General features: G+C 43.2%; 2 protein-coding genes across 3 annotated transcripts in view; both read right to left on the bottom strand.

Annotated features, from left to right (window-relative positions):
* Nucleotides 1-284: 284 nt before the first annotated feature.
* Nucleotides 285-11,338, bottom strand: LOC307235114 (uncharacterized protein). Of its 2 annotated transcripts, XM_080007100.1 has the most exons (7): nucleotides 11,214-11,338; nucleotides 10,129-10,374; nucleotides 9,669-9,763; nucleotides 7,196-7,352; nucleotides 7,001-7,108; nucleotides 5,927-5,977; nucleotides 285-2,415 (listed from the first exon to the last, which is right to left on the bottom strand). In XM_080007100.1, the coding sequence occupies exons 2-7, from the start codon at nucleotides 10,271-10,273 to the stop codon at nucleotides 1,559-1,561; spliced, it is 1,413 nt and encodes a 470-aa protein (XP_079863226.1). In that variant the 5' UTR covers nucleotides 10,274-10,374; nucleotides 11,214-11,338; the 3' UTR covers nucleotides 285-1,558. The 2 variants fall into 2 exon arrangements, with proteins under 2 accessions (XP_079863226.1, XP_079863227.1); XM_080007101.1 differs by lacking the exon at nucleotides 11,214-11,338 and having other exon boundaries at nucleotides 10,129-10,557.
* Nucleotides 11,339-17,494: 6,156 nt separating this feature from the next.
* The window catches only part of LOC307234988 (synaptosomal-associated protein 25), a gene marked incomplete at both ends in the record, with an annotated part of 9,063 nt that continues 7,145 nt past the window's right edge, over nucleotides 17,495-19,412 (bottom strand). The window contains 2 exons of the mRNA XM_080006914.1: nucleotides 17,495-17,560; nucleotides 19,078-19,222. Coding sequence (XP_079863040.1) covers nucleotides 17,495-17,560; nucleotides 19,078-19,222 — 211 coding nt within the window. The remainder of the gene's footprint in view (nucleotides 17,561-19,077; nucleotides 19,223-19,412) is intronic.

Genomic DNA, 19,412 nt, shown 5'->3' with positions numbered 1-19,412 from the left:
AATAGGGACTGCCACAGAAACATCTTGATTTTACCAACGTTCTCCTTCCTTTTAGAATGTGTAGAACTAGTTAGTAGTAGTATTTAGGTAAAAAAAAAAGTGTTGTTCTATCTATGTGAAACTAGGTGAAGGGCTGCAGCACTATGCATCAGCACTATAGCCTTGGGGTAAGGGTACAGATGGGGGCCAACATGGACCTTGAGGATTGGGTCTCGAAACAGTGACTTAGACGCACATCCAGGTTGTTGGTGAGAAATCAAACGAGCCAAAATGTTTGTTCGCATGTTTTATTGTGAATATTTTAGCTGTTAGATAATAATATATCAATTAATTTCACACTTAAGTTACATCTTGATTTCTTGTATTTTTCGACCAGTGACTCATTTAGAATTTTCACAACTAGTCTATTAAAATACACAGCAGCTGATACAGTAACCATCACATCAAAGTGGGACCCCGCATGTAACGCAAGGTCCACCTCTCATTAAAAACTAAAAACAGGAGAATAAAAAGCTTATTTGATTCCATCCTCAAATAGTCGGTTTTAGGGCGAATTATAGGGTTGAACTTCCACTGACTTCCTGGGAAAGAGGGTGCGGGTTGGTAACCAGTTCAAACTGGTTTATTGAGGTTCCACGCTAACTACGTAGCGGTTCAGCTACGCAACGCAGCCAAGCTCCAAATATGAAAACAAAGATTACGTTATTAGAAACTAGTGCTGTGCCCGTTCCAAAACATGCCTGTTCAGTCATCCAAACCTCACTGACTGGACCTGCTGCACTCCTGGAAGTCCTGGTGTCAGGCAGCACCGCAGACCCAAGTGACTCAGTCGCAGCCCTGAAGCCCCGCCCTGCTGCTGCACAGAGCTGAGCGGCTCGCTGGTTTATTAAAGTTTATTAATATTACACATGTCGCAGGTCCAAATTGCACCAAACCGGACACTGCAGGTCCTTGTGTACCCAGCGACACACCCACCAAGTGTGAAGTACATCAGATGAACGGTTGGAGAGATAATCCAACGACAGAGAGAGAGAGACAGACATAGACATTCCTCCCTTGATAGTTACATGTCAACAGAACCTTTTTAATGAGTTTTCATGATTCCCTGGAACTTGTTGCTTCCAGCGGTTTCAAATAGAATTTGGGTTGAGAACAGGTCACATGATCCACTTCCTTCCCTCTAATTGGTTGGCATGGAAACCTAGCCAGCAAAGCGCCCCGCCCCTTTCGTTCTCCTTTGACCTCTGGGTTTCTGGGACGTTCCCGATCTGTCTGAGACGCCAGTATACACATGGCAAAACAGAACAAAACAGAGCAAAAAGATTCCGTTAGAACTGGAAAAAAGGAAACTGTGTACGACTCCGACTCCTCGCTGTGTCGTGGTGAATACACTCGGTATTGTCAGGTGGTTCTTCTTCCTAAAGTTCTCTGTTTGTTGCACACTGCCTCCTTTAGGGGGCGTCGTCCTTTGAGAGCCTCAGAAGCCCTTTCAGAAAGGAGCTGTAGACAAATACACTTTACTGACTGAATTGAACCTGAAGGTTTGTGTTGAGTTGCATCAGCAGTTGGTCTGTTGGTTCTCTGGGTTCTCTGGTGGCCTTGCATCCTCTGGGTTCTGGGAGTCCTGTGGGTTCTCTGCTTTCTTTGCTTCCTGTGGGTTCTCTGCTTTCTTTGCTTCCTGTGGGTTCTCTGCTTTCTTTGCTTCCTGTGGGTTCTCTGCTTTCTTTGCGTCTTCTGGGTTCTGCGAGTTCTGTCGCTCCTCTGGGTTCTTTGAGTTCTCTGGGTTCTGCGGGTTCACCTCTCGGTGTCTGTTGCTGGGCTTGTCCTTCAGCATGGCCATGGCAGTGGTGGAGAAGTCTCTGAGGACCTCCAGCGTGTCCCTCTGCAGCAGCAGAGACTGCTGGACGAAGTTCTGCTGGTTCTGCACCAGCTGCTGCACCGACTGGGCCAGAACCTCCAGAGAGCCAGACAGAGAGTTCAGCAGAGCACGGCTGGCCTGCTGCTGCTGCAGGCTCTGCAGCGCCACCTGTGGCAGGGCCTGCTGGGTCAGGACCACCTGGGGCAGGGTCACCTGGGGCCCAGGCTGATGGATCAGAGCCACCTGGGGCCCAGGCTGCTGAGCCATTACACCGGGGCCGCGGGGGGCCGCGGGGGGCCCAGAGGAGGGGGGAGTCGTGAGGTGAGGCCTATGAGAAGCAGGGGGGAATGACGATGAGGATGATGATGGAATGGGTGGGGCAACCATGGACGAGGAGGAGTGGGAGGTGGTTCCGTTGGACGAGAAGGAGGAGATGGGAGGAGGTGGTGGAGGAGTAGGGAAGGAGGTGTTTCTGGAGTAGGTTGCGATGGGTTTGCTCTTGAGCAGAGTGTTGGGGCTCATCAGGCCGTTCTCATCTTCCTCTCCGTTCATGGGCTCTGACAACAAACAAGGAGAAGGATTATTCAACGTAGAAGCTGCACTTTGAAGTTTCACTATCATCACTGACAACATCTGGGACTCATTTGTATTTTGGTCCTTCTCAGTTTTGACAGCAGAAAGGTGAAAGCAAACTCCACCTGATTTAAAGTGTTTCTGTGCTCCTTGTTGGAGGGGATCTGATGGCTTCAGTAAACTCCATGTATGACTTTTAAAGAGCTTTTGTCATTAAGTTTGAGCTAAACTGTACAAAATGTTTGGAGAGACCACGGAGAAGGACTTTGAGCCTCAAAGAGGTTCTGGTGGAGGAAGCACCACCCAGGCTTTCCTCAGCAGGGGAGGTGGAAGGAACACTTTGAGGAACTCTTAAATCCAACTGACACGCCTCCTGGTGGAGAAGACAGGAAGTGTTCTGGGGGATCAGAACCAACTCATTGGCAGAAGTCAAAGAGGTCATCACGAAACTACATCACGTTACTACGTGGTAAAGCCCGGAAAGGCTGACAGCCCTGGATGTTGGGGGCTGGTACGACAGACGCACCTTCTCAACGCTGCGTGGATGTCGTGCCAGTAACATGGGACTGGCAGGGGGTAGTGGTCTCCATTTTAAACACCGTCACGGAACGGAGGATGTTATCTACCCAACGAGGGATCCTACTGCCTCGGCTCGGGAAAGACTAGGCCAGGGAACTGGAACATCATTCACAAAGTCATGAACAGGGTGACAAACCCTGAGCCTCTGCTTAGTGACGATTTAATACAAAAAAGGTAGTAGTAACAGTGAGTGGTGTAACAGGACGTAGTTGATCCATGATCAGTACGGGTCGCCCCCCGCAGTTCGGCTTGCATGTGAACCGCGGATCAATTGCAAAATGTAACTTCGTAGTGAAATACAGTTTTACTGCCGCTGTTACTTTTGAAAGTCTTAATTCCATAAATGTGGAGGCAGAGTTATAGTTAAAGAAGATTAACAAGACAGATGCTGCTGTGTTTTACTATGAAGGTCAGTGACGCTGCTTCGCTGTGTTGCTGCTACTTTACCACATATCATCAAGCAAATGTCACCGCCATGCGTCTGCTCGTCCGCATATTGGAGTGGTCAACACCCGCTAGTAGACAACATGCCAACATATACAAACATACCAACATGTACAAACATACCAACATGTACAAACATACCAACATAAATAAACATACCAGCATACACAAACATACCAACATATACAAACATACCAACATACACAAACATACCAACATGTACAAACATACCAACATACACAAACATACACAAACATACAAACATACACAAACATGTACAAACATACCAACATATACAAACATACGAACATACACAAACATACCAACATACACAAACATATCAACATACACAAACATACCAGCATATACAAACATACACAAACATACAAACATACTCAAACATACGAACATACACAAACATACCAACATACACAAACATATCAACATACACAAACATACCAACATACACAAACATACCAACATATACAAAAATACCAACATATACAAACATACCCAAACATACCAACATACCCAAACACACCAACATACACAAACATATCAACATACACAAACATACCAACATATAGAAACATATACACACATACCAACATGCACAAACATACCAACATATACAAACATACCAACATACACAAACATACCAACATATACAAACATACCAACATATACAAACATACCAACATATACAAACAAACCAACATATACAAACATAACAATGTACACCAACATATACAAACATACCAACATGTACAAACATACCAACATATACAAACATACCAACATACACAAACAAACCAACATATACAAACATACCAATGTACACCAACATATACAAACATACCAACATACACAAACATACCAACATACACAAACATACCAAAATATACAAACATACCAAAATATACAAACATACCAACATACACAAACATACCAACATACACAAACATACCAACATACACAAACATACCAACATACACAAACATACCAACATACACAAACATACCAACATACACAAACATACCAACATATACAAACATACCAACATACACAAACATACCAACATACACAAACATACCAACATATACAAACATACCAACATACACAAACATACCAACATACACAAACATACCAACATATACAAACATACCAACATATACAAACACACCAACATATACCATACCAACATATACAAACATACCAACATACACAAACATACCAACATACACAAACATACCAACATACACAAACATACCAACATATACAAACCTACCAACATATACAAACATACCAACATATACAAACATACCAACATACACAAACATACCAACATATACAAACATACCAACATACACAAACATACCAACATACACAAACATACCAACATACACAAACATACCAACATGTACAAACATACCAACATACACAAACATACCAACATATACAAACACACCAACATATACAAACACACCAACATACACAAACATACCAACATACACAAACATACCAACATGTACAAACATACCAACATACACAAACATACCAACATATACAAACATACCAACATATACAAACATACCAACATACACAAACATACCAACATACACAAACATACCAACATATACAAACACACCAACATATACAAACACACCAACATATACAAACATACCAACATACACAAACATACCAACATATACAAACATACCAACATACACAAACATACCAACATATACAAACATACCAACATACACAAACATAACAACATATACAAACATACCAACATATACAAACATACCAACATATACAAACATACCAACATATACAAACACACCAACATATACAAACATACCAACATATACAAACATAACAACATATACAAACATACCAACATACACAAACATAACAACATATACAAACATACCAACATACACAAACATAACAACATATACAAACATACCAACATACACAAACATACCAACATATACAAACATACCAACATATACAAACATACCAACATACACAAACATACCAACATATACAAACATACCAACATATACAAACATACCAACATATACAAACATACCAACATATACAAACATACCAACATATACAAACATACCAACATATACAAACATACCAACATATACAAACATACAAACATACAATACCGTGTGTTGAGAGATGGAGACTTCTCTACAAAATTGCCTGGAACTTGCTTCATTTGGAGCCGATGTTCATGAATTTTAGTTTGTTATCAACATGAAGAATTGAACATGATACTGGTTTGTTAATGGAATCAAATTCACCCTCTTCAAAATTGCCGAATCAGGACAATATCTAGGAAGCGTCCTGTGCTTCCTTACATGTTCCCTCCATGGGATTTATTAAAGGTATCGGTGTGGCTAGAGATTGCTTAAACCAAGATTGCAAGGGTGGAGCCAGACAGCTTGTTCTTACCATCATCCTCAAGGAGGTCGAAGTGGAGATCAGGCGAGCAGCGGAAGGAATCTGCTAGAACAAATACAGTGTCAGGAAGTGACATCAAACCAGAAGCAGTTCAACACAATGAGCGACTACACAATATCTGATAAATTCCACCATGTCATGATTTAGTTAAGTTTTTCAGACCAAGACTACAGAGGTTGAGAGGTGGTGAGAGTGTGGGGTGGTGAAGGTGAGGGGTGGTGAAGATGAGGGTGAGGGGTGGTGAAGGTGAGGGTGAGGGGTGGTGAGGGTGAGGGGTGGTGAAGGTGAGGGTGAGGGGTGATGAGGGTGAGGGGGGTGAGGGTGAGGGGTGGTGAGGGGTGGTGAAGGTGAGGGTGAGGGGTGGTGAAGGTGAGGGTGAGGGGTGGTGAGGGTGAGGGGTGGTGAAGGTGAGGGTGAGGGGTGATGAGGGTGAGGGGGGTGAGGGTGAGGGGTGGTGAAGGTGAGGGTGAGGGTGAGGGGTGGTGAGGGTGAGGGGTGGTGTGGGTGAGGGTGAGGGGTGGTGTAGGTGAGGGTGAGATTCAAATCTCTTGTTATTTCACAGTGAACAAAGCACCACAATCGTTTCAAGAGTTTGGGCTGACGGCAGGTCACATGACGGCAGGTCACATGGCCATTTCCTTGTCTCTGATTGGTTGCCGCGGTTACGGGTGTTACACGGTGTGCGGGCGCACACCGACTACATTACTTTCCCCCCTTGGTTTTGCTTTTTTTCTTCTTTTAATAGAAATAAAATACATTTTGTTCATTTCCGTGTATCAATGCTGACGTTCATCAAAAAAATAAAAGAAATGGTAATTTCTAAAATACTATGAGTGAAAGTGTCTGCAGCACAGTCTGTTTATCACGGAGGAGGAGGAGGAGGAGGAGGAGAGCTTACATCAGGTCTAGATCGGGACCTGTCTCCCTCCATCCCTAATTGCCCCCTCCATTGTTTAATGTTACAACTACGGCTAACACCGTCACACCGGTGTTGTCATGAGGTTATTGACTGGTGGGAAAAATTCCTCACCGTGGCATCCCTAACCGGAACACTCGTCATCTTACCAAAGGGCTCCTTATCTGGCGAGGGGGCAGGAGAGAAGCTGAGCTGAAGCTGACCTTTGACCTTCTGCTTGGGGGCCTCGGTGTCCAGGTCCAAGTCCGAGTCGAACTCTGCAGGACGACAGGAACAGAGGTTCAGCTCAGAGGAGAAGCTGCTGGAAGCTGATTTCTACCAGAGGGACTGGAACCCTCAAGCACCTTTTCCAGGAGACATCATGAGGATCTTGTGGACCATCTTCTCCACTGGCCCCAAGTTCTTCTTCCTCAGGCTGGACCCATTAGGGCCCCTGAGGGCCGCCATGCGGCGACGCCCATCACACTTCAGGTCCGCCCACTTTTTCATGATCTGACGCACCTGAAAAGAAAAGACAGAGAATGAGCTGAGCGCTGTGGTCATGAAGACTAGGAGGTAAAACTCTCACATAGTTGAATTATTTCACATTTAAGATTCATAAACAGACATGACGCCATCGCAGCTTCTCTTCTGAACAATAGCACATTAAAGAAAAGCAGACTGTGCGTCTACATGCACTTGAATAAGCCAATCCCAGTGGTAAGGCAGCTGTCATGTAAACACCTTGAGACGGTTCATGGTTCTGGCGGTGGTTCTTGGTTCTGGTGGCGGTTCTTGGTTCTGGTGGCGGCTCATGGTTCTGGTGGCGGTTCATGGTTCTGGTGGCGGTTCATGGTTCTGGTGGCGGCTCATGGTTCTGGTGGCGGCTCATGGTTCTGGTGGCGGTTCATGGTTCTGGTGGCGGTTCTTGGTTCTCGTGGCGGTTAATGGTTCTCGTGGCGGTTAATGGTTCTGGTGGCGGTTCATGGTTCTGGTGGTGGCTCATGGTTCTGGTGGCGGCTCATGGTTCTGGTGGCGGTTCATGGTGCTGGTGGCGGTTCATGGTTCTGGTGGCGGTTAATGGTTCTGGTGGCGGTTCTTGGTTCTGGTGGCGGTTCATGGTTCTCGTGGCGGTTCATGGTTCTGCCACACTGACTCTAGACACCACCAGAAGCTCCTGGCAGTGCCATCCTCTTTTACTCTTTAATTTCCCGCCATGAGTTCAAATAGTAATGTTCATGTACTATAAAAATAAAAATGTAACGTTTAACTTTGTAATTTCGCTACCAAGTGAATGCTGAAATACCAAGCAGGACATTCTGTGGACAAAACAAGTGAGCGGCAAAGTGCGTCGCCCGCTGAGCACGGAGCTCCACCCGTGGTCTCTACGTCCTACAAGGACGCAAGGAGTCTCTACGTACCGCAAGGACCTTCAGCGGTGTTTTGATGTGCGACCATGAATCGACCAGGCTTTTACCCGGATTACCTTCATCAAGTTAAACTCCAAATCGCCCTGACCTCCACCTGACCTCCACATGCATCGTGGTGTAAACACCTGAACCCAGGTGTGATCGGTGGATTCAAACTGCGCGTGAGCCACAAACCCAGCGATTCCGCCGCAGAGATTTGACCTGGGAAGAGTTGTTTCAAATAAACGGTCACCATGGCAACCACCACTAAACATATTATATGGGCCGATTATAGGCATGGGCCGATTTATGATTAAATCGTCTATCGGCGCTCGACTCGATCTATCAGCGATTGACATTGATCACAGACCTTTCATTTATCTTTTTAATCCACCAAGAAAAGTCTGAGAATTGAAAGAGTGTAAGTGAAGTTTACTGTGTTCTGAAACTGGAGCGGAGAGAGGGAGAAAGGGGGAGAGAGGGGGAGAGAGGGAGAGAGAGACAAAGGGAGAGAGAGAGAGGACGGAGGCTCTCGCCTTCTCTGCTCAGTGCTGTTGGGAAACTACTCCAGGTCTGACTTCCCCTCTACAGTCCCGTACAGAGATTTTGGGGGCCACATGGACCCCCAGCTCTGGTTCTCGGCATTTTGTCGCTCTGGGCAAACGGAGCAGCAGAGCAGAGCGTGATCACTGGGAGGACACGCCCTGTCAGGACGCAGTGATCTGCGCTCCGCTGTGCTCACATCACAGCCACCCCACACTTCTGTGACGCTCATTATGCAAATCTTGTGATAATAATATACAAGAGGATGTCATAGAGAAAGGGTTATTTATTTTGTTTCCTTAGTTTCTTACTTGTATGGAAAATGAAAAACCCAACCCTAACTCAGAGAATTGGAGCAGTTTTATTTTAGTTTGTCCTCCACACAGCGGTGCTGCCGGCTCCCCTGCCTGTCTTTTTATTTTACATCTTTTTATTTTCCTTTGTTTCCTCAATGTATGAAACCACATCTTTGAACAAACTGACTCCGTACTGTTCCAAAAAAACCTGTGGCCCAGTGTCGGACGCATGTCTCCCCGTTTCTTTCTGTTGCTATGAGACTTCATTTAGTAAAAACTGGATGTTTTTGTGTAAATACTTTACTTGTAAATAATAAATCCTGCACTCCTGGAACGGGGAGACTGCATTCACCACATTACGTTCTATGTGCACGCCAACCCACCGTGGCATGATGGTTAAAAACGACTCAGACCCAGGTCAGATGCTCAACAACCTGACGACCACACTCTCCATGTCAACTCGGCTTTTTCAGTCATCGTATTAGTCCAAGGCATGTAAACACCTTAAACATGTAACACCCATATAAGACTGTCATCAAGTCATTAAAGATGATTTAACATTGAAACTGATTTTAAACAGAAATTAACACCTCTCTATGGTTTTCTCCCAGACTGTTGATCTTCGTCGTGATGTCGGCCCACATCTTCTTCTTGTCATCTGCTGAAACTCCGTGGTTAAACTTTTCTACACACACACACACACACACACACACACACACACACACACACACACACACACACACACACAGACACACACCGTTTTAGACAGAGTGAAAAAATAATTGCAATGTTTACATTGATAATTTGAAACATATTCACGTCCCTTGACCTTAAAATAAATGCAAACCCTGTTGAACAGCTGATCTTTGGAATGTTAAACAATGTTTTTTCTATTTGAATTATTAGTCCGAGGGAATAAATCCTTTACAATTACAAGACAATTACAGAGGAAACATCCAGAAAACTTTATTAAAATTAAGAGAAATTCAACCCCTCTCTGTGAGACAGGCCGACTGTCAGACAGACAGACAGACAGACAGACAGACTCACTGAGGACGATGTAGCGGTTCTTCTTCACCTCCTCCAGCAGCAGCTTGACCTCGGAGAAGGAGAAGCGAGGCTTGGACCTCAGGCCGCCCTGCTGACCCATCAGCCTCCGGAACTCCTCGTCCTCCTCGGCCCACGGGGCCTGCATCGCTCCGCCCCCGGGGTTCCGCTGCCGGGGCTTACCTCACACCAGGTCCAGATCCTCCAGAGTCTGGTCCAGGGCGGAGACTCTGTCATATAGCTAAACGTCTTTAAGGAGAATTAGAGTAAAGTCAATAAAGTTGTTTTCTGAACCGCAAAATAATATCCACATTAAAAATGACTGATTGGATAATATTTATTGTGAATAAATCTTATGAAAGGTTGATAGTCATCAACAAAATATCATCAAATCGTCGATATTGTATTCTTGTGGCAGAGGTGTCAACAAACTCCTAAACCCTCTTTGTTACATTGGACATTGTTTACAAGTTCTGTAAACTTTGTTGTGAAGCAGAATATTTAACCTGTGAATATTCTTCCGCCACCAAATTGCTTTTACTTTTCCACCGGCGATTGAGAATGTCTGCATGTTATTTAATAACTTTTAATGTAGAACATGTGAAGTGAACCCTCATGTGGCGAACGGACTGTTCAGTCTCTTTAACAGTCCCTCTACTTCCTGACCACGTGAGCCCCTCCAGCCAATCAGCGCCTCGCTTCCGGCTCTTTGTGGCTCAGGGCTCCGCCCACTCCCTCCGCCATTTCGCTGCTGCTTCCTCCGATAAAACACAACAACTCGCTGTTTATACTGTTTTAACCGCCTCGCAGCATTAATGGCGGACTTTCTAATTCCCCACGGAGCGGAGGTTGATCGGCGGCGTCCAGGGCAGAGAGGCCACAGCCTGAGCCCCGAAGGCCCGGTGTGCGGGGCCGGGGCTGAGGAGGCGACATGTCGGCTCCTCCCGCGCGTCGCTCCGCTGCGAAAAAAAACGCGTTTTACCGCAACATCCGACCCGAGCTGCCGCTACTACAAACTGGACACGGAGTCTAACCGGCGGCACGGCACGCCGCGCTGAGTTTAAGCGGAGTGTGGGTGAAATAATTACCGCTTTAAATGTCGTGTTTTTCCTCCGCAGCTCCCGAAACTTCGCAGTGACGAGCAGAACTGCGCATGCGCAAACCCCGCTGCGCGTTTTCCCCGGAACGCGCAGCGTTTTTCCGCAGCGGGGCCGCGCCGCGCCCCCGTACACGCACGCTGCGTGCGCGGTGCACGCCGAGCAGCGCCACCGGAGGGTCCCGGTCATCCGCCGACCACCGTGCACCGGTCACCGAGTCTGCACTGATCCGGGATCCACGACGTCCGTGCGCACATTCATTTACATAATCACGCAAAAGCGGAACGCAACATTCACATGAATACCCCCCCACACGCACACGCACGCACATTAATACACACACACGCACATTAAGACACAAACACGCACACACACACGTTAATGCACACACATTAATACACACACGCACACACACGCACATTAATACACACACGTTAATACACACACACATTAATTCACACACACACACACACACACATTAATATACACACACGTTAATACACACACATTAATACACACACGCTCACACAGACATTAATACACACGTCAATACACACACATTAATACACACACACGCTCACACACACACACACACACACACATTAATACACACACGTTAATACACACACGTTAATACACACACGTTAATACGCACACACACGTTAATACACACACACATTAATTCACACACACACACACACACACACACATTAATATATACACACGTTAATACACACACATTAATACACACACGCTCACACAGACATTAATACACACGTCAATACACACACATTAATACACACACACGCTCACACACACACACACACACACATTAATACACACACGTTAATACACACACGTTAATACGCACACACACGTTAATACACACACGTTAATACACACACACACACACACACACACACACACATTAATATATACACACGTTAATACACACACATTAATACACACACGCTCACACAGACATTAATACACACGTCAATACACACACATTAATACACACACACGCTCACACACACACACACACACATTAATACACACACGTTAATACACACACACGTTAATACGCACACACACGTTAATACACACACGTTAATACACACACACATTAATTCACACACACACACACACACACATTAATATACACACACGTCAATACACACACATTAATACACACACACGTTAATACGCACACACACGTTAATACACACACGTTAATACACACACACATTAATTCACACACACACACACACACATTAATATACACACACGTCAATACACACACATTAATACACACACACGCTCACACACACACACACACACACACATTAATACACACACACATTTATACACACACACATTAACACACAAGCACACACACACACTAATACACACACACACACATATTAATACACACACACACATTAATACACACACGCACACACACACATTAATATACACACACACACACACATTAATACACACACACGCACACACACATTAATACACACAGGCACACACACACATTAATACACACACACGCACACACACACACATTAATACACACACACAAGCACACACACGTTAATACACACACACATTACTATACACACACACGTTAATACACACACATTAATACACACACACAAGCACACACACGTTAATACACACACACATTAATATACACACATTAATACACACACACGCTCACACACACACACATTAATACAAACACATTAATACACACACGTTAATACACACACATTAATACACACACACGCTCACACACACACACACACAATACACAAATGTTAATACACGCACACACACATTAATACGCACACACACGTTAATACACACACATTAATACACACACACATTAATTCACACACACACACACATTAATATACACACACACGTTAATACACACACATTAATACACACACACATTAATTCACACACACACACACACATTAATATACACACACACGGTAATACACACACACATTAATACACACACGCTCACACACACACACACACATTAATATACACACACACGTTAATACACACACATTAATACACACACACGCTCACACACACACGCATTAATACAAACACATTAATACACACACGTTAATACACACACACATTAATACACACACGTTAATACACACACACATTAATACACACACGTTAATACACACACACATTAATACACACACGCTCACACACACACACACATTAATATACACACACACGTTAATACACACACATTAATACACACACACGCTCACACACACACGCATTAATACAAACACATTAATACACACACGTTAATACACACACATTAATACACACACACGCTCACACACACACACACACAATACACACATGTTAATACATGCACACACAAATTAATACGCACACACACGTTAATACACACACATTAATACACACACACACACACACATTAATATACACACACACGTTAATACACACACATTAATACACACACACATTAATACACACACACGCTCACACACACACAGACATTAATACACACACGTTAATACACACACATTAATACACACATTAATACACACACGTTAATACACACACATTAATACACACACATTAATTCACACACACACACACACATTAATATACACACACACGTTAATACACACACATTAATACACACACACATTAATACACACACACGCTCACACACACACAGACATTAATACACACACGTTAATACACACACATTAATACACACATTAATACACACACGTTAATACACACACATTAATACACACACACGCTCACACACACACATTAATACACACACGTTAACACACACACACACATTAATACGCACACACACGTTAATACACACACGTTAATACACACACGTTAATACACACACATTAATACACACACACATTAATACACACGCACACACACACACATTAACACACAAGCACAGACACACACTAATACACACACACACACACACACATTAATACACACACACACACATTAATACACACACACACACATTAATACACACACACACGCACACACACACATTAATATACACACACACATTAATACACACACACGCACACACACACATTAATACACACACACACAGACATTAATACTCACATGCACACACATGCATTCATATACACACATACATTAATACACACACACATCAATACACACACACGCACACACACACACATTAATACACACACACAAGCACAAACACGTTAATACACACACACATTAATACACACACGCTCACACACACACACATTAATATACACACACACGTTAATACACACACATTAATACACACACACGCTCACACACACACACATTAATACAAACACATTAATACACACACGTTAATACACACACATTAGTACACACACACATTAATACACACATACGCTCACACACACACACAATACACACATGTTAATACACACACACACACATTAATAGGCACACACACGTTAATACACACACGTTAATACACACACACATTAATACACACGCACACACACTAATACACACACACACACATTAATACACCCACACACACGCACACACACACATTAATATACACACACACACATTAATACACACAGGCACACACACACACATTAATACACAGGCACACATTGACACACACACACACACACATTAATTCACACACACATTAATACACACGCACACATTAATACACACGCACATTAATATACACACACACACAATACACACGCACACATTAATACACACACACACATTAATACACACGCACACATTAATACACACGCACACATTGATACACACACACACATTAATACAAACACACACATTAATACAAACACACGCACACATTAATACACACACACATTAATACACACACACATTAATACACGAACACACACATTAATACACACACACACATTAATACACACGCACACATTAATACACACGCACATTAATACACACACACATTAATACACGAACACACACATTAATACACACACACACATTAATACACACGCACACATTAATACACATGCACACATTAATACACAGACACATTAATACACACACACATTAATACACAAACACACACAAATACACAAACACACACATTAATACACGAACACACACATTAATACACATGCACACATTGATACACACACACACACATTAATACACAGACACATTGATACACACACACACACACACATTAATACACGAACACACACATTAATTCACACGCACACATTAATCCACACACACACATTGATACACACACATTAATACATGAACACACACACACACATTAATACACAGACACATTGATACACACACACACACACACATTAATACACGAACACACACATTAATTCACACGCACACATTAATCCACACACACACATTGATACACACACATTAATACATGAACACGCACACACACATTAATACACACGCACACATTAATACACACACACACAATACACACGCACACATTGATACACACACACATTAATACACGAACACGCACACACACATTAATACATACACACATTGATACACACACATTAATACACGAACACGCACACACACATTAATACACACGCACACATTAATACACACACACACAATACACACGCACACATTGATACACACACACATTAATACACTGACACGCACACACACATTAATACACACGCACACATTGATACACACACACACACATTAATATACGAACACATTAATACACACGCACACATTGATACACACACACACATTAATACACGAACACGCACACACACATTAATACACACGCACACATTGATACACACACGCACACATTAATACACGAACACGCACACACACATTAATACACACGCACACATTGATACACACACACACATTGATACACGAACACGCACACACACATTAATACACACGCACACATTGATACACACACACACATTAATACACGAACACGCACACACACATTAATACACACGCACACATTGATACACACACACACATTAATACACGAACACGCACACACACATTAACACGCACGCACACATTGATACACACACGCACACATTAATACACACACACGCACATTAATACACACACACATTAATACACACACACATTAATACACACACACACACATTAATACACACGCACACATTGATACACACACGCACACAATACACACACGCACATTAATACACACGCACATTAATACACACACACATTAATACACACACACACACACATTAATACACACGCACACATTAATACACACACGCACACAATACACACACGCACATTAATACACACCCACATTAATACACACACACATTAATACACACACACACACATTGATATACACACACACATATTAATACACAAACACGCACACACACATTAATACACACTTCAATACACACACACACACACACATTAATACATGCACATTAACACACACACAGACCATAATACACACACACACACAGACATTAATAAACAAAGCCATGAATACACACAGGGTGGTTTCCCTTTAATACACCAGTCACATGGTAAGAGCTTGTACCAGGATCACATCAACATTCTACTGACCAAGAAACCCCCATGTTATGAACGGCTATAAATACAGAAACAAAAATAATATATATATATATGTATGTGTATATGTATATGTATATGTATATATGTATGTATATATATATAGATATATATAATAAACCGTGCAGGGGTGGAGACACAGGACTATGTTCCTCCTCATCCTCACTGAATGACGTCATGTTCCTTCCTCCCTCCAGTCCGAAAAATGCGTGTTGGAGCAGCAGCGGCCAGCAGGGGGCGCCGCACCCAGCTGGAGCTGGAACTAATGCAGTTTAAAGTGGTTTATGTGTAAAGGTGCGACCGTGGTGTCTAAGGAAACAGGGGAGGAGTAGAGGAGGAGCAATGGAGGAGTAGAGAAGAAGTAACAGAGGACCAGAGGAGGAGTAACAGAGGTGTAGAGGAGGAGTAATGGAGGGGTAGGGAAGGAGTAATGAAGAAGTAGAGGCGGAGTAACGGTGGAGTAGAGAAGGAGTAATGGAAAAGTAGAGGAGGAGTAACGGAGGAGTAACAGAAGAAGAGGAAGAGTAACGGGTGTAGAGGAGGAGTAACAGAGGAGCAGAGGAGGAGCAGCTCTATCTCTTCATCAGGGTGGTGGCTTTCTGGTTGGCAGCATCGATCCGGGACACATTGAGAATGGCCTGAAAGTAGAACGTTGAAAACATTCCTTTAACTGGTGTTATGGTGGTGTTGTTAACTGTTGTTATGGTGGTGTTGTTAACTGTTGTTATGGTGGTGTTGTTAGCTGCTGTCATGCTGGTGTTTTTAACTGTTATTATGGTGTTGTTGTTAACTGTTGCCATGGTGTTGTTGTTAACTGTTGTTATGGTGTTATGGTGGTGTTTTCTGTTGTTATGGTGGTATTGTTAACTGTTGTTATGGTGGTGTTGTTAGCTGCTGTCATGCTGGTGTTTTTAACTGTTATTATGGTGTTGTTGTTAACTGTTGCCATGGTGTTGTTGTTAACTGTTGTTATGGTGTTATGGTGGTGTTTTCTGTTGTTATGGTGGTATTGTTAACTGTTGTTATGGTGGTGTTGTTAACTGCTATGGTTTTATGTTGGTGTTGTTAACTGTTGTTATGGTGTTGTTGTTAACTGTTGTTATGGTGTTATGCTGGTGTTGTTAACTGTTGTCACGGTGTTATGCTGGTGTTGTTATTACATTACGTTAGATTTAGCAGACGCTTTTATCCAAAGCGACTTACAATTATTCAAACACCGACGGACGCAGCCATCAGGAGCAATTAGGGGTTAAGTGTCTTGCTTGTTATGGCGGTGTTGTTAACTGTTGTTATGGTGGTGTTGTTAGCTGTTGTTATGCTGGTGTTGTTAACTGTTATTATGGTGTTGTTGTTAACTGTTGTTATGGTGTTATGGTGTTGTTGTTAACTTGTTATGGTGGTGTTGTTAACTGTTGTTATGGCGGTGTTATTAACTGTTGTTGTGCCGGTATTACCTGTTGTTATGGTGGTGCTGTTAACTGTTGTTATGGTGTTGTTGTTAACTGTTGTTATGGTGTTATGGTGGTGTTGTTCACTGGTGTTATGGTGGTGTTGTTAACTGTTGTTATGGTGGTGTTAACTGTTGTTATGGAGGTGTTGTTAACTGGTGTTGTGGTGGTGTTAACTGGTGTTATGGTGGTGTTGTTAACTGTTGTTATGGTGGTGTTAACTGTTGTTATGGAGGTGTTGTTAACTGGTGTTGTGGTGGTGTTAACTGGTGTTATGGTGGTGTTGTTAACTGTTGTTATGGTGTTATGGTGGTGTTGTTAGCTGGTGTTAAACAGTGCTGCAGGGTTGCTGGTTCCATTCCCTTGTGGGATGGAACCTGAACACTGCATTCACTGTTCTCTGCCTTCAAGTCCCTGTTGTAGTTTGACTTCATGGTCCCTGTGGTTGAACCTTGTGTTGCAACATCTAAATGTCACACGTTCTGTTCCATTCACATTTAATAGTCAATCCTATTCAAGCCACAGATGAAACTTTGTGAATTGTGAAATTTACACTTTGAAGCTTGTTCTACAAAGATCTCAATGACCTGGTCAAATAAAGTTTATTATCACTGCATCATTATAATTGTATTAATTATGCCAATGAGCATTATTGTTGATAATAATAATAATAATAATAATAATAATAATAAGTGTTGTTATTGTACCTTCCCCTGGATGCGGTCGATCTGAACGTTCTGCGTGTCCATCTCGTTGCCCATGTCCAGGGCCATGCTCTTCAGGTTCCCCACCATGCTGCCCACGTGGGACAGGTTCTCCTCCATCTCCTCCTCCCGAGCATCCTTCATCACCCTGGGGGAGGGGAGGATGGAGGGACAGAAGGATGGAGAGACAGAAGGATGGAGGGACAGGAGGATGGAAGGACAGAAGGATGGAGGGACAGGAGGATGGAGGGACAGAAGGATGGAGACACAGAAGGATGGAGAGACAGAAGGATGGAGGGACAGGAGGATGGAGGGAGGGAAGGATGGAGGGACAGGAG

Source organism: Zeus faber, assembly GCF_960531495.2.
Source record: "Zeus faber genome assembly, chromosome: 9".
NCBI classification, from domain to species: Eukaryota; Metazoa; Chordata; class Actinopteri; order Zeiformes; family Zeidae; genus Zeus; species Zeus faber.
The sequence above is the reverse complement of the archived record's forward strand: the minus strand, read 5'-3'. Positions and strand labels throughout refer to the sequence as shown.

Coding starts and splice junctions, on each gene's coding strand:
- LOC307235114 (XM_080007100.1), bottom strand. CDS start 10,273: ATGCAGGCCCCGTGGGCCGAGGAGGACGAGGAGTTCCGGAGGCTGATG. Junction 9,764..10,128: donor GAACCGCTACATCGTCCTCA/GTGAGTCTGTCT, acceptor GTGTGTGTGTAG/AAAAGTTTAACCACGGAGTT. Junction 7,109..7,195: donor CATGATGTCTCCTGGAAAAG/GTGCTTGAGGGT, acceptor GTCGTCCTGCAG/AGTTCGACTCGGACTTGGAC.